The 25,884-nt window shown below is 35.2% G+C and overlaps 3 protein-coding genes, 1 long non-coding RNA gene and 1 pseudogene across 6 annotated transcripts; 2 read left to right on the forward strand and 3 right to left on the reverse strand.

The window, feature by feature from the left end:
* The first annotated feature begins 238 nt into the window (after window positions 1-238).
* LOC142547778 (uncharacterized) lies at window positions 239-2,537 on the forward strand. Of its 2 annotated transcripts, XR_012820730.1 has the most exons (4): window positions 239-570; window positions 673-1,257; window positions 1,377-1,724; window positions 2,134-2,537. It is a non-coding gene; the product is annotated as an uncharacterized LOC142547778 (long non-coding RNA). The 2 variants fall into 2 exon arrangements; XR_012820731.1 differs by lacking the exon at window positions 2,134-2,537 and having other exon boundaries at window positions 673-1,339; window positions 1,585-1,721.
* Window positions 2,538-2,720: 183 nt separating this feature from the next.
* Window positions 2,721-6,635, reverse strand: LOC142547777 (serine/arginine-rich SC35-like splicing factor SCL28). Of its 2 annotated transcripts, XR_012820729.1 has the most exons (8): window positions 6,409-6,635; window positions 5,749-5,826; window positions 5,478-5,642; window positions 5,310-5,368; window positions 5,052-5,091; window positions 4,038-4,238; window positions 3,690-3,945; window positions 3,349-3,432 (listed from the first exon to the last, which is right to left on the reverse strand). XR_012820729.1 is itself a non-coding variant. In XM_075656235.1 (7 exons), the coding sequence occupies exons 1-7, from the start codon at window positions 6,543-6,545 to the stop codon at window positions 2,944-2,946; spliced, it is 750 nt and encodes a 249-aa protein (XP_075512350.1). In that variant the 5' UTR covers window positions 6,546-6,635; the 3' UTR covers window positions 2,721-2,943. The 2 variants fall into 2 exon arrangements, 1 of the variants encoding a protein (XP_075512350.1); XM_075656235.1 differs by lacking the exons at window positions 3,690-3,945; window positions 4,038-4,238 and adding an exon at window positions 2,721-2,950 and having other exon boundaries at window positions 3,169-3,432.
* Window positions 6,636-7,877: 1,242 nt separating this feature from the next.
* On the forward strand, window positions 7,878-11,932 carry LOC142547779 (protein FAR1-RELATED SEQUENCE 12-like). The gene is given in 4 exon segments (XM_075656236.1): window positions 7,878-7,999; window positions 8,923-9,025; window positions 9,386-9,453; window positions 9,455-11,932. Coding segments are annotated over 2 exon segments (2,295 nt in total). The 5' UTR covers window positions 7,878-7,999; window positions 8,923-9,025; window positions 9,386-9,393; the 3' UTR covers window positions 11,690-11,932.
* A 460-nt stretch (window positions 11,933-12,392) lies between these two features.
* LOC142547780 (glutamine synthetase leaf isozyme, chloroplastic-like) lies at window positions 12,393-16,932 on the reverse strand (annotated as a pseudogene).
* Window positions 16,933-18,133: 1,201 nt separating this feature from the next.
* On the reverse strand, window positions 18,134-21,081 carry LOC142547781 (uncharacterized). The gene is made up of 6 exons (XM_075656237.1): window positions 20,808-21,081; window positions 19,940-20,176; window positions 19,660-19,771; window positions 19,404-19,578; window positions 19,008-19,248; window positions 18,134-18,568 (listed from the first exon to the last, which is right to left on the reverse strand). Exons 1-6 carry the CDS (start codon window positions 20,980-20,982, stop codon window positions 18,279-18,281), a joined length of 1,230 nt encoding a protein of 409 aa, XP_075512352.1. The 5' UTR covers window positions 20,983-21,081; the 3' UTR covers window positions 18,134-18,278.
* Window positions 21,082-25,884: the final 4,803 nt, after the last annotated feature.

Consider the following 25,884-nt stretch of genomic DNA (forward strand, 5'->3'; position numbering starts at 1 on the left):
CTGGTCTTGTTTGGATGGGTACGAATTAAGGCCCCACGACAGCGGCTGTCGTTTTTCTTACAGTATTTTATGGTAAAAATGATCACAAGAATGTTTTATAAGAAGAGAAAAAAAAAATGCCCTTTGCACACTGCAACGGCAAAAACATTTGGATGATAACTTAAGCACCACTAGTTCCATTTTTTTACCAAGATCAGATAAGTTTGTCCTAATAACATGATTTGCAAACTGTAGTTTGAACGTTAATAAGTACACGTAAAAAAAAAACACAACGAATTCCCACTTCATATAAAAAAAAATATAAAAATAAATTAGAGTCCACTCCAATTACCACATTTGTATTGACCCTGAACACGAATCATGGGAAGATCCTCCTCTCCAGAATCAGTCAGTCGGGCAAGAAAAAATATATGGAAAAGAATAAAATGCAAATTTGATACCAATCAGGAATATTTATCCTGAATTGACTGAAATTGCATCAGAATGCTAAATTTTCACCTTATTTAATCACTGCGTGGAAAAAGGGTTGCATTGCATCATCAATTCCGAGTCTGAAGCCAACAACGCCGAGTGAGTGATTTTCTATTTTAAATTTCAAATCTTTACTCAAATCCTATTTTGAATTATTGTATATTTACTTAATAAAATTGCATTTCATCCCCAATTCAGCAGAGCTTAGTGGGAAGCTCGAAGAATAAAAAAGATGAAGTTTGTGGATTGGTACTTGAGATAGCGAGTGTTTCGGCCAGGCCATGATTGGAGGTTCCATGGAGTACTTCATGATCAAAACTGGGTTCTGTATGAGAACCCTCCTTTTCACATCCAATCTCCACGTTTCAGAATTCCATTTTTCAGTTCTTGATTTTGTTCTTTACCCATTAATGATGTGAACCCATCTCTAGTATCATCGAAACTATGGCTGCAAGTAACTGAGTGTGCTTGGAAAAAAGTAGAGGTGAAACCAGGATTGAAGCTCAGTGGTGTCGCTTACATGTATATTAGGATAGCATATGTTAGAAATATTGTTGATATTGCTCACTCATGCTGGTCCTGTTCAAAGCATTATATCGATTCCCGAACCCATTTTTGTGGACTAGATTTGAACTTGAAGATGAGACAATGTCTCACGGCTTAATTGCTGTGTCCAAAGATAAATACTTGTTTTCATAACCAGGAGTCAAAAATAGCATTATTTGTTTTGAGGTACTGAATTGGGTGATGCAAATGGATGACCTTCCTGTAAGAAATATGACACATGTCATAAGAAGTACCGTGTAGGAATTGGCGACGGCCAAGAAACTTGCTCACACATGTTCTAACACTTCCTTCCAGCCACGAGGTAGATCCTAACGTTTTTTTCCTATAGCAGCTGCGAGCCTCTCTTATGATTGATTTGAGTGATCTTGGATGTCATTCTTTTAAACTTCCATTTTTTTGTTTTCGTTGTGAAGGACTAGGATTGTTTATAATTGCAATATGATTCTTGGGGTGGATTATCAAGTTCAGATTAATGTTCATTTGTTTGGTCAGGTCAACCACTTGAGATGCAAAACTTTGTTTGATTTTCTGCGTGGATAATTGCAGATGATAAAGTGACAGTTTTGGAAGCAGAGAAGAGGTCTTGGGAGAGCACCCCCGAAGCTCAGGCAATTAGAGATGCCCTCAATCCCCGGAGAGAACATGGTAAACAAGCCAAGAAAAGCTTGTAGGGCCAGTTTTCGAAGGTCCGGTCCACCAATGTTCCATTCTTGAAATTACTTGAGTTTAATTAAGTATAAGAAGTTCTTAATATATAAGTTGATGAGTTATATGAAAAACACATCTGAATCTGATTATCAAGCTCACCTAAATAAGTGTGGTTTTGTTTCCATGGTGTATTTTCTATAGCCTGTATATAATTTAATCGTGTTATTGCCTCGTCACCCTGGTTTTTTATTGTTATTATTTTTGGAACTATTGAAATTTAAATGACAGGCCTTTGAGCGAACTGAAGATCCTTCGTCTAGGAGTATGAGTTAGCTCGCAAACAATATTGAGACACATTGAGCATATATTACCTACATGTCATCGATATAGGCAAAATTAGCTGCTGCCTACAGGTAAAATGAAATTTTATTTTTGTACCTTAAGTAGAGGTTTGTGCAATCGTTGAAAGTTGTGTGAGTGAACAGATGGATAATGCCATGGCGTTGATAATTTCTTCTTCGGTCATTTTGTCATTTTCTTTGTTCATTTGCAGAACGCGATCAGTAAGATGAACAAGATAATTAAAGTGAGTGTAGATGATCAGGGGAATATGGCTTGTCGTAGCCAACTATGACGGATGTTTTTAGCATATGGTATCTGGAGTTTCGTACACACAATACTCTGAGGTTACCTTGCATGGAAATACCATTTGAACTGTGTAAGTTACCTGAGAAGACAATAAGCATTCTTCTAGTTTCAAGTCAAATGTACTCATCAGTGATTTGTTTCACATATAAAAAAATTCTTAAATATAATTCAATGAACCCATATCAATGGACAAGTACCTGAAACATGGGAGGAAGCGCGGTTTATTAAAAAATATTAGCTATATTGAAAAATTATGGGACATTTGTTGAAATAGAGCACCTGCCTTGCCTTATCCTACACTATAACTTCTCTTGTGATCGCAACTTTTCAGATAAAGCAAATCACAGTTCACCAAATCTAAAGGGAAACAAATTTTAACCCAAACATAGCAGAAAAACTAGTGAAATAGATAGGGCGTCAAAGTTTAAAACAATTGAACAATCACAAACATTACACGCTCCAACCCCATGCCTAGCACTTGATGATTACATCAAACATAGAAGTATTGAAATATAAAAAATCAAGCAGTTCCCCATGCGCAACTCCCCAACATTTTCGGTTAATGCTTCACACAACACTTGCAAGTGCACTACAACGGCCCACGGAGCTTCAACGACTGAACATAAGAAAAATAGTAATCAGTTCCTATTGAACTCTGCAGGATATGCTAAAATACATTAAAATGAGAATTGTCGCCGAAGAGTAGCATGGAATGCAGTAGAAAAATTCATATTCAAACTGGCCTCAAAGCATTTTTAGGTACATGATAGCATATTTTTCTCAGGGTTGATAATTTTAACGCAACACAAAGCTGTAAGATCGAGAGAACGAGACCTGACTGGACTCCTGGAGTTCCTAGGACTCTGGGATGTGCTAGCTGGTGCATAACCAGTCCGACCATTTCCTGTAGGACTCGAGGATTCGCGACTTGGGCTGTGTTTTTTCTCATCACGTGGAGAAGGGGAATGAGAGACTGATCTGGAATGTCGGGAAGATCTCTCATGATACTTGTGATCTCTATCATCCCCGGGAGGAACTGATCCAGAAATAGATCTTGATCTGCCGGGTGATAAGTAATCATCCCTAGCTCCATGGCCCCTGCCAATTCATAAAATAAAATCATTTGCTGCAACTTTTTCACTGCACAATAATAAATTATGCAAACACATCAAACCAGCTAATATAGCCTAGCAATACCAAATTCTAATAAAAAAGAATGCCTTCCCAGAAAGCATTTCAGAACCCCCACTTATAACAAAATCACAAGTAAAAAATTTAATAACAATATAATATTCTCAGCACCAAGACGAGAATCTCCCTTGAAATATCTAGTGACTTAAGCATTACTCTTTTACCTGCAACTTTTTCAGAATTTCTGGGAAAAACAAGGATATTTTGATCCACACACTGTTTAAGGCTTTATAGCAGTATACAGGTACACCAGCATCTCAAAACTTCATAGCTGTCTTTGCGCCCAACAATTAGAAACCTCACACTATCTTTTCTTGGACATTTTCACATCATCTCAATCAGTAATAACTTTGAAAGGCTTTGCTTCTTTGAAGATGATTTCTTTCTTTGGCAACTATATGCTCTATGTTCTTTCTTTGACTGGATATTATGCAACATAGATATCAAACTAAAAAGCTAACAAAAAACAAATAAAGTTTTGTTTTCCTTGTAATAACAGTGATACTCCATACCAAGTCAGTTGGTTGTCCAATGCAAGGCAGAAACCTTACAAGCTGGAAAGCCAAACAAAACAATATTTCTTCAAATTGAAATTTATCCATGATGATTTTGGAAGGTATTGACAAAAATATAAAGCAAGTTGACTTTTCATCCCTTTCTCATTTCCCTTTATTAGTCTTGAGTTCTTTATGTCTGTCTTTGTCAATTTAGATCTGCATAGATAAGGGCATCAGCACGTCATTCAATTCTACCGGAAGTCATCCATCAGATGCTTGAGATAATTTAAAAAGTAATCTCACGAAAATGAAGAGTAAAAGATCAATTTCCAACCAGGTAAAAGAACTAAGAATTAATTTCAATTTTTGCACAGAAATTGGGACAAAAAAACAAGCAGTAGCTTGTGTTCCTGTATTAATGCACTAATATAGTTTTAAACACTATAGCTCCTGCATCCTATTTATAGGGTAGTCTTCAAAAGATAAAAAGAAATATAAATATAAATCAGACAAATAGATTAAAAAAACCTCTTTACCACCTTCCTCGCAGTAGAAGAATATGATAAATGTTATACTATTATCAAAATCTCCAGATAAACTAGTATTTATTCCAAACTATCAAGGATATGCAGGGGATTACAGTAGCTTCACTCATCACACAAATGAAATACTAAGTAATATTAAGCTTTGAGAGTGCACACTAGTTTCTTCTCAAGTCCTGTGATTTGATAAGAAACATGGCCATCCAACTCCAACTGAACGGCACTATATATTTTAAAAAAGGTTATGGAAACAGACTGATCCACGATATAATAATAAGCTAATATGCCAGAACAAAAATAATTTCTATTTTACCTGCCATCGTGTGGAACCATGACAGACATTTTAAAACTCAAGATCAAGATAAAGAAAGAGAAGATTGACGAAAAAAAATTTCTAAGCCTCGAAACTCATCACAAGACGTGAAAAGAAGTTGAAAGAAGCCAAAAACCAGATGAAAAAATAACATTTAAGTATTATAAAGCAGACCTTGATTCACGGCGTGCTGGAGAAGGGGTGCGTGATTCAGCTGCCATATATGAAACACAACTCTTTCAGCAGGATAACAATATCATAAGAGTATTATTTTTTCGTTCTTTCTTTCTTTTTATTCTTAGATGTTCTAGATGAGTCTGTCTGTCCAATCGGAATTTAATCAGATAGATGATTGCACTTATTAAATATTAGAATATTACTCAAAACTTTTGGAGTAAAATGCCTACTGAGAGGAGTATAAATTCTACTAACAGTGGTATCGCCGCCTAGGGGACCGCGATGGACTCCGCCTCCGGTAACTTCCACGAGAGCTTCAACAGATGATAAAAGTAAAAAGACTTAGCAACGAAGATGTACATGTCTGCAGATTAGGAAAAAGAAGCAACCATCAACATAGTAAACATCAACATGGACACCAACCTTACTCGTGAAACCCTACGCATTTCTTGAGGAGTCTTCCTGTTCTCTTCAGCAAAAACAATTCTTATTTCACGTCCACCGATAAGCGTGTGGTTCAATTGGCTCTTTGCTTCAGCTGCATCTTCAGGATAACGGAACTTAACGAATCCAAAGCCACGTGCCTCCCTACATTGCATTAAAAATGTATGGGAGATTTTATATGGTATTTGAGAAACAAAGCAGGAGCAAGGATGACTGAAGCATGTAAAGCCATCAAGAGTTGAAATCATACCCAGTGTAGTAATTTTTGGGTAAATAAACATCTTTTATCGGCCCATAACGTTCAAAAGGAACTCTGAGGTCCTCCGGCCTGCCAACAAGTAAATTAAGATAATTCTCCACTTCTCACAGATACAGATTTATGAACTGAAATGAAACAAATGAAGAGCAAACAGTTTTGGCAGACTTTCATAAAATAACATGCTTTCTATGGAACAAGAACAACAAAGAATATAGTTTACAGATGCACCATTGCCATATAAGAGGACACCAAATTGGAAGGTTTCCCAACGTAATACGAAGATTTAAATTCTACAAGAATATAAAGAATCAAACAAAATAAGTCACAATATTTTCTTTAATGCGAGCCCGAAAATTGTGTACAAAGAGAATCGAACACCCTGAATAACTCAACTACGACAATGTACACCAATCGCATGATTACACAACAAAAAAATAGCTTTTTTATAAATTGAATGATTACCAATCAAAAAATTGAAAACCCATTCGAATTCATGACAACCTGTATTTCAGGAAAGTTTTCGAAGCATTCCAAAACGAAATTTCAATTAACTAAAAAAATGAAAAAAAAAATACACCAGCAATATTCATAGAGCACAAATTCGCAGAAGCATAGAAATGACGAAGGCTAACTGGACCGAAAAAATAAGACCTCGCACTGAGAGAGATGTTTCGAACAAGGAGACCAGAGGGTGCGGGCGAGCGCCGTTCCCGGCGGCGGTCACGTGGGTCGTCGTAGTGCTTGCTTCGCCTCACGGGGCTGCGACTGCGGCTTCTGTATCTCGGCATAATTACTGTTGATTTTGCAGTTATTCCAAAACCCCGATAACTAATTTAGGCAATCTGGAAACCCTTAACCTAGGAAGAAGACGAAGTCGGTAAAAGGGGAGGCTCCTATATTAACAAGACGACCGATTATTAGTTAGTTGGGCCTATCTCAAACTGGCCCAATACGTATTTTTTTTTTTTGACAATATTTGTTTCCTTATGATAATTAATTATTATTTATTATATATATTATAAAATAAAGCAATAAACAACGTAATTCAAATTAATTAAATTTTATAAATAAATTGAAATTTAATAAAATAGAGACCACATAAACTCAGATTGCGGCTGAGCCCAACATTTAATCTAACCATTAAATTTCTTGTTCTTGGCTTATTTTTTAGGAGGGTTTTTGTGAGACGATATCACTAATCTTTATATGTGAGACGTGTCAATCTTATCGATATTGACAATAAAAGTAATACTCTTAGCATAAAAAGTAAAAATTTTTCATGGATGACCCAAATTAGATATTTGTCTCGCAAAATACGACCCGTAAGATCGTCTCACACAAGTTTTTGCTCTTATTTTTCGTTTAACTATCGAAAATTAAAATTATTGATATAATATAATTAATATATTTAAAATTTAAATATTATTTAATAAATTATTATATGAAAATGTTTATGAGATTTGTGACAGTTTTTAAATAAGAATATCAATATTTTATCATTAAATTGATTTTATTTTATTATTTCAGTATAACGGTTACTATTAAATAAATTAAAAAATAATTAAAAATAATATGTTATTTTGTTTATCAAAATTTAATTAATAAATAAATATTTTTCAAAAATTCACAATTTTTATAATTTATTAGATAAATTAATTTTGATTATATTTTATTATTATTTTTTAGAGCATGTTAAAATATATTTAGTCTAAAGTTCTAATTAAAGTAAATAATAATAACAATAATAAGAACAATTTAAGGAAATTGAGTATATCAAAAATTCACAACGATATTTTTTTTAAAGTAGAAAAAATATTATTATAAAAAAATTTATATTTTATTTAATATATTATATATTATTGAAATTAAATATATAAAAAATAACGCAAAACTCAAAATCATAATCAAAACTAAATAAAATGATATAATCTATATAAAAATTTAAATAAAATATATATTTTCACGAACATCAAATTTAAATTTGAATTTTGAATAAATTTTTTTAAAATATTCATATTTAATTATGTATTTATTTATTGATTTTTTTTTTCCAAATATTTAATATAACATATGAATTTTGTTAATATTAATAAATTTTCAAAATTTCTGTTTATATATAAATATTATTCGGAGTTGCTAAGCGAGCGAGTGGCTCACTGGCTTGCCCATTTTTTTTGTGATATTTGACATGGGACGTACCCTTTGTATGGGAGTTTGATTCAGCTCCTTGGGTATGCAATAGGTGAATCCCTAATTGGTTCTTAATTTGTACTCATGTATTTTCTTGATCTTTGTGCGTATGTGTGATCTTTGTTGGAGTGTGATGAAATTGGATCGATCTTCATTTTTTTTTGGGAACTAAAAAGTTGGGATTTTTAACTCCTTTCTAGTGGGTACACGGCTATTTGTGAACTTTGATTGCTTATTTCCTTGTTTTTTCGGTGTTCCTCATTTGTTTCCAAACATTTGATCGTCACTGTTTTCTATGCATTTGTGACGCTTCTTGTATGTACTGAACTGGTTGGTCAGGATTTTGGAATTTGGTTGATTCCTTTTAGGTCTGCTAATTGCTGAGTCTATGGCTAGCCGTTATGATGGATTTTTTTTACCTGGTAGAGTTTAGCTGGGAGGAAAGAAGAAATGTAAATTGTAGCTTTGGAATCTATTTAGTGTATGAATTTTTGTGTAATTAATTCTGTGATGGGATCTAATTCACGGGGTTTATGAATCTATGGGCTTTTCACATCTTGTATGTCAATTTCTGGGCATAAATATTTGTTTTATTGATTATAATGGTTACCTCTGCAAGATGGATCCGTGAATGGAAATTTATTTTATTGGTGGGCGACTCGGCATGAACTCCAGGTTTAAATTGTAACATAAAAATTATCATGTAGTGTTCGGACAATTTAACTCCATCAACAATTTCAGTTAACCTCCTGGCACCCAAATCAGTCACCCTTATTTCTAAAGTTCGATTTCACCAGCTATATTTGATGGTAGTTTCAGTTTATTCCCTGTTACACTTGTACATTTCAGTTAATCTCCTGGCAACCAAATCAGCAATCCTGATTTCTAAAGTTTGGTTTCACCTACTATATTTGATGTCAGTTTCAGTTTATTCCCTGTTACACTTGTAAGTTGATGATATTGTATGCTGAGCAGGTAGTCCTCCAGAAAACCTGGTGGCCAGTTTCTGCTGATATACAATCTTGCACTCTTTATAACAAATTTCAGTTTACGTGGATTTCAAACTGGGTGTAATTTGGTATGTGTCACTGAATCCTATGACCTCTCTGGAATTGGTTTTCTTTCATGCTTCAGTTTCTAAGAATTTTGTTAACTCGTTGTGTGTAGACTGATTATTCTGTTCAAAATCATCATGTTGAACTTTACTAAGGTTAAATTGCTTTAAGATTTATTTATTTAGTCCTTACCATAACACCGTATGGTTCCTGCATTTATGTGGAGTTTGGACTTTTGAGGTAATGTTTATGTTTTCGTATCTGCCTATTGCCTCCATGATTGCACTCGTTTTTCAAAAGCAGTCTACTGTTAGATAAGCTTGAACACATATGCACGTAGCATATTTTGCTTTTATAATTTCTTATGTTACTGACATTTGCAGAAATTGATATGAATTTGGAGGTACTGGAAAATATCATGACTGTTAGAACAAAGCTTCCACCTCTAGTTAACTGGGCATCGGAATGGTGGAGAATCTAAGATGGAACTTTATGTGGGGTTAGAGTTTGATTCGGCTGAAGAGGCACAAGAATTTTACAATACCTATGCTAGTCAATTGGGGTTCAAAATCAGGATAGGGCAGCTGTATAGATCCAGAGTTGATGGTGCCATCATTTCCCGGAAATTTGTGTGTTCGAAGGAGGGATTTCAGACGAACTCAAGAACTGGTTGTCCGGCTTTCATAAGAGTGCAGAAGGTAGATTCTGGGAAATGGGTCTTAGCTAATATAAAGAAGGAACACAATCATGAGTTTGAAGTCTCTGGAGAACTTTCTCCACCACAGGTACAGAGGAAGAGTTTTCCAACTCCACGATCATCTGCTGGTGGAGCTAGTAGGACAGGAATCAGATCATATGAGAATGATGATCTATCTGACGTTGATGTAAAAAGGCGCAGAAATGAAGGGATGGATGAATATGTAGGTTCCTCTTGTGAACCTTACAAAGGTCTTGAATTTAATTCTGCCAATGAAGCATACAAATTCTACAACACTTTTGCTGCTAGTGCTGGGTTCAAAGTCAGGATCGGCCAATTATTCCGCTCTAAACATGATGGATCAATTACATCTAGAAGATTTGTGTGCTCAAAGGAAGGGCGTCAGCATCCTTCAAGGGTTGGCTGTGGAGCATACATGAGAATTCAAAGACAAGAATCGGGAAGGTGGGTGGTTGATCGTCTTCAGAAAGAACACAATCATGAATTTGACAGTCCAACAGCTCCTAGTAGACCGGTGACTGTGGCATCAAAGGGATATAGAGAGGAAGGAAGCAGCGTTTTGGAAAACTTGGATTTGGTTGAAACAAATGGAGGCCTTAGCCTTGTCAAACGAGTTCATGAAAGCAAAATTGGAAGTGATTGGTATAATACGCTTCTTGAATACTTTCAATCTCGGCAATCTGAAGATACAGGGTTCTTTTACTCTGTGGAAATCCGTGATGGTAAAGGTATGAATATTTTCTGGGTTGATGCTCGATCTAGGTTTTCCTGTGCTCAGTTTGGAGATGCCATTGTGTTTGATTCAATATACAAGAGAAGTAATTATTTGGTGCCATTTGCTTCATTTGTTGGTGTCAACCATCATCGCCAACCTGTTCTTCTTGGTTGTGCTTTAATTGCTGATGAATCCGAGGAGTCGTTTACTTGGATCTTCAAGGCTTGGCTTACAGCAATGTTGGGACGCCGCCCTGTGTCTATAATAGCCGATCAGGACACGAACATTCAACGTGCAATTGCACAAGTTTTTCCTGGGACACATCATCGATTTTCTGCCTGGCAAATTCTCGCTAAAGAGCAGGAGAATTTGGGTGCATTACTCTCCATGAATACTGAGTTCAAATATGAATATGAAACTTGCATTTTCCAAAGTCAGACAGCCAGTGAATTTGATTCTGCTTGGAACATGATTATGAACAAATATAATCTGAGAGAGAATACATGGCTTCAGGAGATGTATAGAATGCGTAAAAGTTGGGTTCCCTTGTACATAAAGGGAACATTCTTTGCTGGAATCCCAGTGGATGGAAGCTTAAAATCATATTTCGGTACACTTTTGACTGCAGAAACACCTCTGAGTGAATTTGTTGTACGGTATGAGAAAGCTCTGGAAAATTGCCGTGAAGAGGAAAAAAAGGAAGATTTCAATTCATATAATTTGCAAGCAATTCTGCACACAAAAGACCCGATAGAAGAGCAATGTAGAAGTCTTTACACGGTCTCAATGTTCAAAGTTTTTCAGAAAGAGCTTCTGGAATGCTTTAGTTATGTTGGAATAAAGATAAATGTTGAAGGATCCATTAATAGATATCTGGTGCAAAAGTGTGGAAATGGTGATGAGAGGAACACCATTGCCTTTAATGCATCAAATCTGAATATCAGTTGTAGCTGTAGAATGTTTGAGTTTGAAGGTATTCTTTGTAGGCATGCTTTGAAGGTGTTCCAAATAATGAATATAAAGGAACTTCCATCTCGCTATATCTTGCATCGATGGAGTAAAAATGCAAAATATGGTATAATAAGAGATACTGATTCAGGAGGTGGGCTGCAAGATTTAAAACCTTTGATGCTGTGGAGTTTAAGAGAAGAGGCCCGGAATTATATCGAAGCAGGAGTTGCATCTTTAGAAAGATACAAACTTGCCTTTGAGATCATGCAGGAGGGTAGAAGGAATTTCTGTTGGCAGAACTAGCGAATATCGCAAAAACAGGTTAGAGTGATCTTTTGTCATTCTAATAAAATATTCATCTGTTCTTTAAACATGGTAACTCTTATGTACTGTTCTTGGTTTGCACATTTTCAGCCATGACACCATGTAATATCACTGATTGTAGCTCTTTTTCTCTCTTCTTTAAAAGCAAATTAGCTGGCTTGATTTATATCTCATGTATCATTGATCTTGAATATATCATCACTACAGAATATATTGTGTCAACCTCAATGTGCTCTTTTCTTTTTCTTTTTTGGATGCAAAGGCAAGAAACTTGTAGCATTAAGCTGTTTATAGGCTGATTTATTTGCTTTCCATCTTACCATATTTTTTGTTTTCACTATTTTCTTTCCTTGTTTCCCATCATTCCCGTAGTATTCTTAAGGGTAAATTACATCAGGCAATCTGTTGAGTGTGGTGTTACTTAAGCACTTGTCAATGCCTAATAATCACCACTATCCCTCAAAATGTTGTTTGTGAAGTTGCATTTTACAATAAGTTTAAATGTAGGATTAACCACCCATGACAGGGTGTCTGTTTCATTCTAACCTTAATAGTTCTTATGTAATTAGATTAAGCTTCACGAGGCACCAATTTAGTTCACTTACTCTTAGAGCAATTAACAGGGGATGCTGCAAAACAGTATAGGTTTTAAACACAATAGATTATGGTAACCAAATAAGAATGAATTGGGCCAAACAGTCCAAGATCAAGATATTCCTGTAAACCAATTCAAACAATAAAAGTCGAAGGAACCTTTAGCACATTAGCACGACCCTTATTTCAATCCCCTATTTACAAATATCTTACATAAGGGATCACTCAACAGCAGAACACGATTTTGCACCTTGGCCCATAAACCCTGTTAACTCCATGCCAGTTTACTTGAATATCTGATGGCTTAGACTTTCAATGAGAGCTTTTGAGCAGCAAGAGCTTCAGCTTCAAGTGTTGGCTCCCACAAGATCGTAGTTTTGGCAAGCAGTGCAGTCACAACGTATGGATCCATGTTAGAAGCTGGGCGCCTATCTTCCAAATAACCTATCAGAAAATAATAGTTAACATTTGATATCAGTTTAAATTTTTCTAAACCTTAGGACTGGTAGATGTTGCCGTAGGTTTAATTTTCCATAAAAGAAAGCTTAGGCCTAACTTTGGCATAAATGAAATCTATATCGATTTGCTTTCTCTGAGGTAAATGTAGGGTGTGTCGTCTATTACCTTTGCCATTCTTCTCAGTGTCACGCCCCACTCGGATTGAGCATCCACGGTTGGCAACACCCTGGATATAAATATAAAGCAAGATGGGTATGAATTCAAGATGGAAATTTTGCTGGTAAATAATTTGGTTTTGCAATCCTTAAATCATGGATCCGAGTCATATGCAATGGCATAGCACTGTAGGTATCCCCGTGTATCATGTGTAATTTAAGCATACACCCCCAAGATAATGTGTTCCATCTTGTATGAATTCAAGGTGGAAATTTTCCTGGTAAAGCATTTGGTTTCACAATGCCTAAATCTTGGGTTCGAGTCCGTATACGTATTTAAGTACACATACCCAAGAAAATGTGTTGATACTGGCTGTTTCATGCTTGCCCGTTAATCTTCTTTCGTTTCCTTCTCCATAATCACTTATATGCTCTTTGTGGCGAAGCCACAAGTTCAAAATCGCTTTCTTTATTACATCAAAAGCTCCTTCTTCTCTCATACTTTTTGTGCTGAAAAATTCCAACATATTGTTTGTTACCCGTGTCCAAACCAAATAACCTCAGCATGCTGAAGGACTGTTAAGTTTAATAAAATTAGTGGATACCTGTAATTGGTGTGGCATCCTGCACCATTCCAATCACCCTGAATGTTCCAATAAGAAACTACTTTAGATTTTCTTGCTTTTTCCCAGGAAGAAATCTTATGTTTATCTTAATGTAAAATGGTACCTCTATTGGTTTTGGGTCAAGCGAGAGAACAACTCCTGCTTGTTCTGTTATTCTCTGGATAGATAACATATCTAAAATATAATTACGCATTTGTTCGTGTTCTATATTTTTCTGAATATAATATTCACAGAAACCACTATTACGGGGATTGCCACACTTTTCTTCTATTGAAGTGATGAAACTATATGATCCATGGAGGACCAAGCATGGCGGGGTTAAAAAGGCGGTTGTCCCTAAAATTATGGTGTCTCTCTTTTTAACCAAGATTCTTTGTTAAACCTTCTTTTAACTTTCTGTGACAAGCTTCCATTTTCACTTCATGACAATCAGAGCTAATTTCATCTGCGCACTCTCTAACCAAACTTCTTGCATTTCCCCTGATGTCTGTGGCATTACTTTGTTAAAGTTCGTCCTTGGAAAAGAAAAAGAAAAAAAAGAAAATCTCCATTTGACTCCATCAAGTGAGAATATGGTCTACCTCGAGAAGGTATCTTGTGCACCAGATGTGATCTCCGGCTTCGATTCCAACACTCGGACCTACTTGAAATTCCCACTGCAAGACGCATCAATCAAGGGCCGATCCTGTAACTGGAGGACTAAAAATATATGTTCATTTCTGAAACATGACGAGCTGGGGAAGATACCTGTCCAGGCATGACCTCTCCATTGGTGCCACTGATATTTATTCCTGCATACAAGCAAGCTTTGTAATGAGCATCGGATATGTCACGACCAAATGACTAGCCTGCCCCTGCTCCACAGTAGTAAGGTCCCTAAACACGGCACATTAGGATCAGTAAACGTCTCTGATGTAGCATATCCGAGCTGAATTGCTGATTTATAAGCACGGTGTGCCGCTTTGAACCAAAGAAATTGTCCATGTAAGGAGCCAAGTTTATGAATGTTCGTTGGACGTGAGGACCACGTGAAGCCTGCTTATGATTTACTTAAACTTTTCTTTCAGGTACTACGTGGAGAGTATTAGACTGGAAAGGTTATACCTGAGGGCCGGGGTAACCTCCAACAGGCCAGCCCAATGGCCATTTTACATTCTTTTGGAGTAAAGTGTACTCTTGCTCAGTGCCATACCTAATTGAAGATTAGCCAAATTTTAGAGGAGATCGAGTAAAATGTACAAGAAAAGGAGACTGAGCCAAAACCTCTATAGTAAGAAACTAACTGAAAAAACAAATAATAGTGAGCTCTTTCTAACTTAAGGCGAAACCCTATTCGCCTAGTTAGGGTTTCGATGTTTCAATAAAAAGCTATCAAGTTTTTTTTGGTCGGTTTCTAGTTATCCATCGAGTGTCGGAGGAATGTCTGCTGCATTTTCGGATAAAGTCCATAAGATTCTCTTACCAAATGTCCCAAGTAATTACCATGGAATTTCGGCAACAACCTTAGGATCACTGAATATCTGAGCAGCTTTGTGGCGCTTGTTTGTGGGGATAGGCTTACCCGCAGGTGTATATGTATCACAGATTACCTGTTTCAAGCCACATACATATATGGAAAACTTAAATCCATGTAACAAGACGCTTAAAGAAAACTAGGAAGCAGAGCAGCAAAATGAATCAAATTATTGGACTCACCAAGATGTTATTGCCACCACGAAATGGATCCTTAAAGATTGCTTCAGGGCTACATTGAAAAATGACAGTTTCAAGTTTTCATCGGAAATATTAAATGGAATGTTTCTATATATTTCCAGCTTTTGCTGGATGATTTTTACTATAGAATGACTTCACTATCTTCTCCAGGGGCCTGCCCTGTACTTGATCCATCATAGTTCCATTTTGGTAGCTGAGAAGGGTGCTCGACTGGCTTTGTTATTGTCTGACCAATTGACAATTAAGCATGGTTAACACGCAACTTAGGTTTTGCAAATGCTGCATAGATCAAGAAGTGTATCACTGTTTTCCGTACCCTTGACTTACGAACATCAGTTTCAGATCCTCCAATCCTGTCAAAAACCAGCAAGCTATAAGATAATGTTAGTCAACCCGAGCATGCAACTCATGAAAAAACCGATGTCACCATGCACCACCATCTAATCAGTTGAGCACAAAGTAGTAGCTACTGAAATCTATTGAGCCAAATATTGGCAGAAACCATACCAAATATATTCAGCAATAATGTTATCTGTGTACGGAGTTATGTCTAAGTTTAGGAGCTGTTCAAGACGGTTGACGGTGCTGCCATTTTCAGACTAGGTAGCAAAGACCTTAAATTTGGTTGAAGTTTTAACTGCCACTTTCTTGGTTTGCTTTATAACAAGTGAGCTCAGCATCTTGGTATTCAACGGGTTTGAATCTGCTGAGTTCTTCCCAATTCTCATCTGCCATTGCGCTGAAGGAGCGAAGATTTGTGCCATTTGCACCTTATTTTGCTGAGAAATTTGATAACAGAATAACTTGGGAAGTTTTTATAGCATTCATATGCTATATATATATATATATATATAGAAAAATCTCTAGTAAAATGCATTTAGATGTCACGTGAGACCTTAGATATATGGCAAACTCGTGAAAGAATTAACACTTAGTTTTCACAGACGTGTATGAATGAAATTTACCTGAAAAAAATATAACTTCGACTAAACTATGCATGAGTACATGTGGGTTTATTTAGTTTACTTTTTATTGGAGAGGGAGACAGTTTACCTAAATAGATTCTTGAACTCAGTTTCTTACACAAGTTTGAAATCCCAGATTGCCAACCACTGTCCAAATTTTCCAAGTAGTGTGTAAAAGTCGAAAACGATGGTGCAAATTTGTGATTAAGAGTCGACACTTCAAAAATATAGCAGAAAATGGATTATAATGTCATTTAAAATCTTCATGTAAGAGTCGACAATCGACATGTACAGTGTAAGATTAATACTCAATAAATCGAAGAGCATGAATATTCTGTCAATGAAATATTGATTCTATCTGGCTCCACCACTCCTGATTATCAAAAGAATAAATGAAATTTGCATGAAATTAAAACATACGTACCTGAAGTCCCGAGACAGAAAGAATAAAAAAAAACTATATATTTATATAGAGGAGTATAGTTTAGAATTAAGAATCCAAGAGTTGCATATAAATGTAAAATAGTGATGAGTTGATAGGGCTGCCTGTGTGGAGGAAAATATTCTTGAAATGGTCACTCTCCCTATTTCCGCCACCAACGAACCAACGAACTTGGCAATGTAATAAACGAACATTTTAGATAAGGCTTCTTTGTCTCACTCCCTTGCGCAAATGCAAAGTTGCAAGAGTTGAGATAACTTCTACCCTCTAAGGGAGTGTTTGGTTGGCAGGATTAGGGGGTATTATTTTTTTTTATCCGGCCTACTCCGCTGTTTGGTACGCGTGATTATTTAACCAAGTCAATCCCTCATATGAATGATTAGGTTATATTAGGTAGGTTAAAATAATACCTCATCACCCCCTATGATTATTTATCCAACTCTTAATACCTCCTATTTTTTCAATTTTACCCCTCTATTATATTCAAACTTACCACCACTTCCCGCCACCGACCGCCGCCGCCGGCCTACCACCGGCCGATTTTTCCGGCTGGCCGTTTCCGGCCGCCGCCCCGTCAGCCGTTTCCGGCCGACCATTTCCGGCCGCCGGCCCCCGCCGCCACTGTCGCCGTCGCCACCGTCGCAAAGGGGAAGGGCAATTTTGTCTTTTAATCAAAAAATTCAAAATTATCCTACACTTAAAAATCTTACCAAACATAATATTATTTTACACCATATATTACAATCCTACCACAATCATTTTCTTCATCATTTACATACTAATCATTAGTTTATCCTATACTTCCAACCAAACGTAGCCTAATGGTAGACATATAATTTGGCCATCAGAAATCCAAATACGTTGCTGATTGCAATGCAAATTCAATAATGCTCCGTCGACTTTTATTAACAGGGAAATTGCCATTTTGTGACGTGTTCTATATATTAAAATCGTGTTTTAATCATATTTTTTTTTCAATTTTTGACTATGGTGGTTTTTTTGAGTCATGGTGTGGCATTGCATACGTCAGCATCATATCACGCCAAGTCAGCAGACTCGACACCACTTTAAGACAACATCAACGTTAATTCGATAACATATCAATGTCACGTCAGAAAGAATATCATAACTATAAAAATAAAATAAAAAACGGATTAATAGTGAAATTCAACATCATAAATAACCAAAATCATAAAAGAACGGTTATAAGATATAAAACTTGCAATATTCTCCCATGTGATAGCTAGGCCGCATGAAACATTTCGGAGATAACTTAGCCTCTTACTATTGTCTAAATCTCAATTTTCTTATGAATCTTGTCTAATTGCTTTAATTTTTTATCCTTTAATTTTGTTCTGCACGTTCCTTGAGAAATGAGTCGAGAATCTCTCGTAAGACATTGATTTTAGATTTTTAATGAATTTTGTGTAATTATATGCTTTAAAAAATTAATAGTCAAGAAACCAAAATGGGAAGCCACACCGGAAACTTTTTCATATAATAAGCATTTCCATATACATAAAATAAAACATGTGATTATTTAGAATCTTCGCACACCACATTGCAAATCCACGCATACTGATATTAACATCTAAACATAATAACAAAGATTTACTAGAATTCACGATCGGGGAACAGCAATGGAGCCACTAGAGACCACACATACAATCCAGCTGTGACCCACTCGCTACAGATGCGAACCCAAACTGACGTCCAACCGACGTCTATAAGGTCTGCATTTTCTGAACTGCTCGTCCAACCAGAAAGAAGCATGGCTGAGTACATGCTAGCTAGAGCAAATATCAGATGAAAGAACATGTAAGAGTAAGTAACTGGCCGTGCTTCTGAGTCCTTTCCTTTACCGGATTCAAGTTCGTCTGAGTCGAGAAGAGGTTTCTTGTCACCTGTCACATAATGTTGTAACACATAAATTCTATAAAAATCTGTGTAAAAAATATACCCCTTCGCCCCACGCTAATAATTGAGCAAAGATTTTGAACAAAGTAAGAGACAGTATCATTGTAAAGGTACATTTGAAATAAAAAACATATAAGATTAGGAGATGAGCCATTATTAACGAGGTAGAAATGACATTTGCAGTCATGTAATTATAGGATCATGATATTTTTAGTCCTTAATAAGAATTAAATAATGACCATAAACATAAAAGAGTAAATATGTCGCAACACCATATGGAACTAACAATAACATCTTACCATTTGAAGGTTTTGATAATTAAAAGTGAGCCAAACGTCTCTTAACAAAGTTCCAAAAGATAAAATTCGAAAAAGCAAATACTACAAGCATGAAAAGTTAATAAGATTCCAAACCAGTTTTAAATACCTGCTCTGGGTGAACTTGGTGGAGATAAAAAGGTTGTCGACGATCCAGCTCGAAGAGCGGAATATAAAACTGAGAGAACTGTAGTAAGCATACCAAGAATAAGGGTACTCAAGGTAACGGCTTTTGACTTGTTGTGGAGACCATTGCATACATAATCTATAGGTTCACTAGAGAGTCCAGTGTAACAAACGTAAGCACAATAAATGGATATCACCGAAGCAGGCAAGAGGCTGCCATTAACCTGTCGAAATAAAAAGTTTTACCAATTCAAAATTAACAAACTAGTGCTTTCCTAGCTGGTCATGCAACAGGTTTGTGTTATTTATAATTTATATCGTAAAATTTTCAAAATTTAAGTTGAATTAACACAATAATATATAGAAAATAATTATTCACCTTGGGATGTAATGCAACAACAGCGAAGATAAAAGCAAGAATGATGGTCATCGAGAGGAAAAAGATATTAAGGCCACAGTCGTGTCCGGAAGGGTTAAACCAAATGAATAGAATTCCCGAAAACGTAAATGCAGCAAGATAGCATGCTATTGATACAGCAAGTAAGGCGATATACCTGAAAACAACAAAGATAGAATTATCAGGAGACCAAAAACAGCCAGGATTAAAAAGAGAATATGATTTTTATTTGGACTACCATTTTCGCTCGTCTTTGGCTACCCATGAATCGTTCCACGAATGTGTGGCGTCTAATAATATTATGACTTGTACCAATAAGAAAAGCCCAGCACCAAACTTCGAAATAAATCCTATATGAACAAAAAGCTTTCTCCCGGCCGTCAATAATATGTCACCATCAGGCATCAGATAAATATTAGCATTTCAATAAGAATTTGTAAGAAAAGATTACAAATACTAGCTAAACTTCTACAAAAAATCTATATAACATATTGCAAAAAAGGGATTGAGGCACCGACCGTATATTGATATGATGGCATTCGGGAGGAAAAACATGAGGATAACCAACAAAGTCCAAACCAGCATCTTAGCAATCCATCCACCGTGATGCAATGAATCACGTTTGTCATTTTGATCCTTCACTCCAATCATTATGAGGGCTAGTATTCCAAAAAACAAGAAATTCCCCAAGCCGACACGAAGAACAGCTTGCATTTGAAACCATTCTTTTGGGAGGTTGTCTGAAGTGTTTATCCCTACAAAGTACACCAAAGATCATACCAGCATCTCATTCTGCACGCATGAATGATTATCTTAAACCGGGCAACTCATGCATGTATGGACTGATCAAGAAACAAAAGTTGGATACTTTAAAGAGGACCCTGCACAAATATTTCAAGCAATAACAGCTACTTCCTCCATTGCAAAGTACGCAAATAAAGACAAAATTTTGATTCGACTCGATTATTGATAAACAGATTCCAGCAGTCTCATGTACTTATAAACAGCAAACTGAATAAATCAATTCATTTATATATCTATTCACTCATCAACACGTGTTCAGGGTTCCTCTCATTTGTACCTATCTCATACATAAAAAAGAACATAAAACTGTTACTATCCAATTTTTTTCTCAAAAAGAGAAAGCACAAACTTCTTCAGCTCCAAAGAAGCTAACCCCTTGGTTAATAGGTCCACCAAAGAGCCCCACATAAACAACACACTTGCGAATATGCCAAGAAAACAAAAGTAAAATCGACACAAACACGCTACATGACCAAGAAAAGCCGAAACCATTGATAACCCATTCCCCGCGCAGCTCAGAATCCCCCAAAAAGCAAAAAATTCACACTATATCCTCCTCAATTTCAATCAAAACACACTCACAGCTGAATTTTTTAAGCACAGGTGTAGCTACTTCTCTAAGAATCCAAGACACGATCAAAGAAAAGCCGAAGAGTCCGCAGTATGCGATTCTTGCAGAGCGCTTGGTGATGCTGGACGCCACCGATGAACAGAGCCCGCACGTCAACGACACACAGCACGATGCGAGGCACGACATCTCTCTTCTTCGATCTCCCGCTCTACGCCTCTACCTCTACCTGTTGATGTTGTAAGCAGCTACACACACATGGGAATATTCTGATTCCTAACAAAAATTCAAAAAATTAAATAATCACATATATAAAATAAGAATAATGCTAAACTTTCGGTATAACATCCATATTTACCATCATTATATAGTGACATTTTATATTTAATATATAATGAAAATGTGACAAATTGAATTTTTTATATTATAAAAATTGATGATTTGTAAAATCCCTAATAAAATAAATGCTTGAAATAAGCTCAACCAATATATTATTACTCTGAGATTTAATTTTAATTAATAATGTAAACACAGATATAAACAAAAAAGATTTATTATCTTTAATTTTGGTGGGATATGCAAAGTCGTGGGCCTAACCCAATAAATTTCGGCCCAGTGGATCTACCGGCCCAAATTTAACATATTAAATTAAAAAGTATCCACAAATAAAAATTTGTTGAAAATAAGAGATTGAGTCTTAGAAAATAAGAGTTATAAATATTGAGAATTAATGTGTGATGATGTATGTAACGATGTATTTATTTTTGAATTATTTTCAAAGAAATTCTATAAATGGGTCTCTCAATTTGTGAAGAAGAACACAATTGAGCAGACAAAATATTATGAAGTGTGTAGTTTAATATATTTTGTGATTTTGAGATTTTTACTTTATAACGTAAACTTTACTTTTAACACGTTATCAGTGTAGGACCGAGTGCTTACCGCTTTATCAAAAGCTATAGCTGGTGGTAATGGCGCAACTCAAATCTTTTAAACCGCACAACAGCTCGAGTACCACGGTTCGATCGCTCTACCAAGCAGGGACAATTATTGCACACAACAATCTCCCTCCCAATAATTGCACTCCTTGCAATCAATGGGAATCGAAACCATGACATTGGCTCTGATACCAATTGTAGGACCGAGTGCTTACCACTTTACCAAAAACTATAGCTGGTGGTAAAGGTGCAACTCAAATCTTTTAAACCGCACAACAGCTTATGCACCACGGTTCGATCGCTCTACCAAGCAGGGACAATTATTCCACCCAACAATCAGCACTATACTCGAAAGTTCGGTTCTCCATATTTTTCCAAGCTCCAAAAAACAAGAAAAAAGTAAAAATATTCAAAAATAAGAATATATATATTTTACTGTTTATTTATTTTATTTTGTATATATTTAATATATAATATCATGTTATTATATAAAAGAAGCCTATGACACCTCATTATAATAACGTGATGTGATTATATTATTACACTGCTTATATAATTTTATTGTGTTACTTTTTATTTATTGTATATATATATTTGAATAATATCATATTATTATATAAAAGAGTCTATGCACCTCATTATAATAACGTGATGTGATTATTTCACGGTTTGTATATTTTTATTGTGTTATATAATAATAATTATATATATATATATATATGTATAATGTTACAATATTATATAAAAGGAGTCTCTGACACCTCATTATAATATTGTGATGTGATATACATAATTATTTAAACATGATTTACATGATATACATCATATTATTACCATAAAATTTACATATACATACATTTATTTTTTTAAAATTTTGTAACGGTCATAAACTGTTATAAATAGCTAATTTTTACCTTATAAATATGATTTTACAAACACAATCAATAACTTCAAACTTACACTTCCTCTCTAAAAATTTTTTTCATCAAAATTTTCAGAGAAGAAGAAGATTGTTTTTTACAAGATTATTTTCTATAATTATTTTGGTTATTATACTCCATATTTTTGTATTTATCGGAGAATATCCGCATCGCGTTTTTTCTTTATTTTTAAGAATATTTATACTTATAATTTATCTGTTACTTTTTATTGTCATATTAATAGATTGAAAACTTAACTAATAAAATTCATTGTTATTTTTCTAGTACCACCGCGTCAAATTTGGCAAAGCTCGAATTTGTTGCGCTCGACATTACGGGAAAAATTTATATGTCATGGACTCTCGATGTAGAAACGCATCTTGAGTCATTGGATATAAGTGAGACCATTAAAAAAATGGTATCTCATCATCACAAGAAAAAACAAAAGCTATTATATTTTTGCTTCGACATCTTGATGAAGGATTAAAATATGAATATATCATTGAAAAAGATCTCCAGCTTTATGAAAAGGATTAAAAGAAAGGTTTGAACATATAAGGGAAGTTATATTTCCGACCGCCCGTGATCTCATGCGGATTATCATTCGACAAGAAACCTATGACACTATATGAAGATAATGATGCATGTGTTACTCAAGTGAAAGAAAGATACATAAAAAGCGACAGAATTAAACATATTCCCCTTAAGTTCTTCGCATTCACCCAAGAGCTTGAGAGGAATAAAGATATTGATATTCGTCATATTCTGTCAAGTGAAAACTCTTCATATCTTTTCACAAAGGCACTTCCTACGACAATATTCAGAAAACATATATATAATATTGAGATGTGCAATCTACGAAATTTATGAAGAATCGTTCGTGTTAACATGAGGAAGAGTTTACGTGACTGCACTATTTTTCCCTTACTATGGTTTTTATCTCTATGAGTTTTTCATAGTAAGATTTTTAACGAAACAGTATAAAACACGTAATGAAGACAATCATGGTTATATCATAATCATCATCACAAGGGAGAGTGTTGAACATAAGAGATTGAGTGTTGAAAATAAGAGTTGTAAATATTGAAAATTAGTGTGTGATGATGTACGTACTGATGTATTTATTTTTGGATTATTTCCAAAAAAATTCTATAAATATGTCTCTCAATTTGTGAAAAAGAACACAATCGAGTAGACACAATTGCATAAAGTGTGTAGTAAAATATATTTTGTAAGTTTGAGATTTTTACTTTTTACCATAAATTTTTACTTTTAACAAAACTAAGCAATAATGAATTATTAAATTTGAAACAATACAATCGTCCTCCATGCAATATTAAATCATACAATTGAATACCAAACAACACCAGACCCATCTGCCATCACTCGATCTTGTTGCACTAAAGCTCAACATTTTCTTGTATCAAATTTAATTATACAAAGAATTTGGAAGACATTGTCAAATAAAGAAATGCAAATTATCAATGTTGCGTAAAAAGGAGAATATTGTGATGGAGGTGTTTCAGTTGGTCACATCTCCAGTTGTAGAGATAATAATAATAATTTTCTATACATTTTGTACTTGTAAAATGCAATTTTTGCATAAAATGATGAATAAAAACTATACCCCTACATTTTTTGGATCAAATCTTTTTCTCTCTTGAACCAATCCACTCAACATTCCAATGGTAGATACATACTACCCTTGTCCCTATCTTGTCTATTTTTTAACATTATATATTTACTACATTTTAGAAGGTAATATTTGGGGGGTGGACCGACCATATACACGACACCACTTGAATTTTAAAAAAATTATTATTTTATCTATCAAATCAGGGGCCCAGATCGATGGAAAATGTTGTTAGAAATCTTATCTTTGATTCTCTTGCTTTAGAGAGATAAGGCATCATGTCGTACTCTGAAAACCCTTCTCTGCCACTCCTTTTTGCATGCTCGTGGACTTCATTCGAATTACCTTTGTTATTTATTCCACGCACATATTATAGCTAGGGACCAAATTACTTTCGATTTTTAATTTTACTAAAATTTCGAACTTAATTATATGATCATTACTCAGGTTCATGACTTTCCCTCTATACATTTGCATGTGCTAGTATTTCTCCTGGTCCGGAAATTAAAAATCAAGAGCGTTCGAGTTCTAGCTATAACAATTTTGGGGAGGCATGCGGAATCAGCTCGAGATCGATCGAAATTTCACTATGTGTGGCTCTCTCTCTTGTATGTTGTGTTTATATGCATTAATTTCACTAGAAAATAATGAAATAAAGGTGAAAACAAAGGGAGAAGAGAAAAATATTGTACGACATATATTTCGTTTTCGTGTAAAAGAAAAATCTAAAGGAGGACATGCACATGACTATAATACATCCAATTCCATCCTTGACATATGGGAATTGAAATGATCAATATGAAAATAAACATGTTGTGCCAAATTAGGGTTAGAAACTAGCTTGATCTTTTTCCCATGGAGTTTTTGGAGGCAGACAAATTGATGACACTGCATATTCATCTAACAGTGGGGCCCTCTGGAATTTGGCATCCAATCAGGACCCGACACATATCACCCACAACAAAATCTTGCCCTAATATAACCTGTATTCGTATTCCTACTGCCACTTGTCAGATTGACCATATCTCAGCTACCAAAATCATTGTTCCATCCTTCTCCATTTTCTTCTCCTCTCCCCAAGAACATCAAAATCTTGATCGATCACTAAACTCTTGAATATTGTTCTCCCATCCACCTAAATTAAGCGTATTATTATGGATTCGATTCGAGTGCAGAAGTTCCGGTTATGGCCCAGGTACTGCTGCCGATACATACAAGAACAAAGGACCCGCATATACATCGTATGGAGGTGCTCGGTGACGCTCGTACAACTGAAATTTGAACGTGTAAACTTTGAAGATCGAGGACAACTAATGCGAAAATCGATACATGTATCGTTAAGTTGTATATATGGTGGGAAAAATGCAAGCAATTAATTTGATGCATGGATATATATTTTAGTAGCAGTTCCTCTATATGTTGACAAGTTTGAAGCTCGAATTTTTATTTCGTGTAAAAATATATGTAACTTTTAGCTTAATGAAGGGCTGGAAGTTTGAAAATCATGATCTTGTGTAGTATCTGAGCTATTATATATTAATGCAACACTCTTGTAATCTGTATTATTTTATTAAGTTTGAGATACTTAAAGTAACTAACT

This window comes from Primulina tabacum, chromosome 5 (genome assembly GCF_025594145.1).
Source record: "Primulina tabacum isolate GXHZ01 chromosome 5, ASM2559414v2, whole genome shotgun sequence".
Taxonomy (NCBI): domain Eukaryota; kingdom Viridiplantae; phylum Streptophyta; class Magnoliopsida; order Lamiales; family Gesneriaceae; genus Primulina; species Primulina tabacum.

What these genes read in the sequence shown, in the direction of transcription:
- LOC142547777 (XM_075656235.1), bottom strand. Translation starts at nt 6,545, where the DNA reads ATGCCGAGATACAGAAGCCGCAGTCGCAGCCCCGTGAGGCGAAGCAAG. An exon ending in AACATCTCTCTCAGTGCGAG is followed by an intron (nt 5,827 to 6,408) that starts GTCTTATTTTTT and finishes ACTTGTTGGCAG; the next exon opens with GCCGGAGGACCTCAGAGTTC. An exon ending in CGTAGGGTTTCACGAGTAAG is followed by an intron (nt 5,369 to 5,477) that starts GTTGGTGTCCAT and finishes CATCTGTTGAAG; the next exon opens with CTCTCGTGGAAGTTACCGGA.
- LOC142547781 (XM_075656237.1), bottom strand. Translation starts at nt 20,982, where the DNA reads ATGTCGTGCCTCGCATCGTGCTGTGTGTCGTTGACGTGCGGGCTCTGT. An exon ending in TGCCATCATATCAATATACG is followed by an intron (nt 19,772 to 19,939) that starts GTCGGTGCCTCA and finishes TTGTTCATATAG; the next exon opens with GATTTATTTCGAAGTTTGGT. An exon ending in ACCAAGTTCACCCAGAGCAG is followed by an intron (nt 18,569 to 19,007) that starts GTATTTAAAACT and finishes ATTATGTGACAG; the next exon opens with GTGACAAGAAACCTCTTCTC.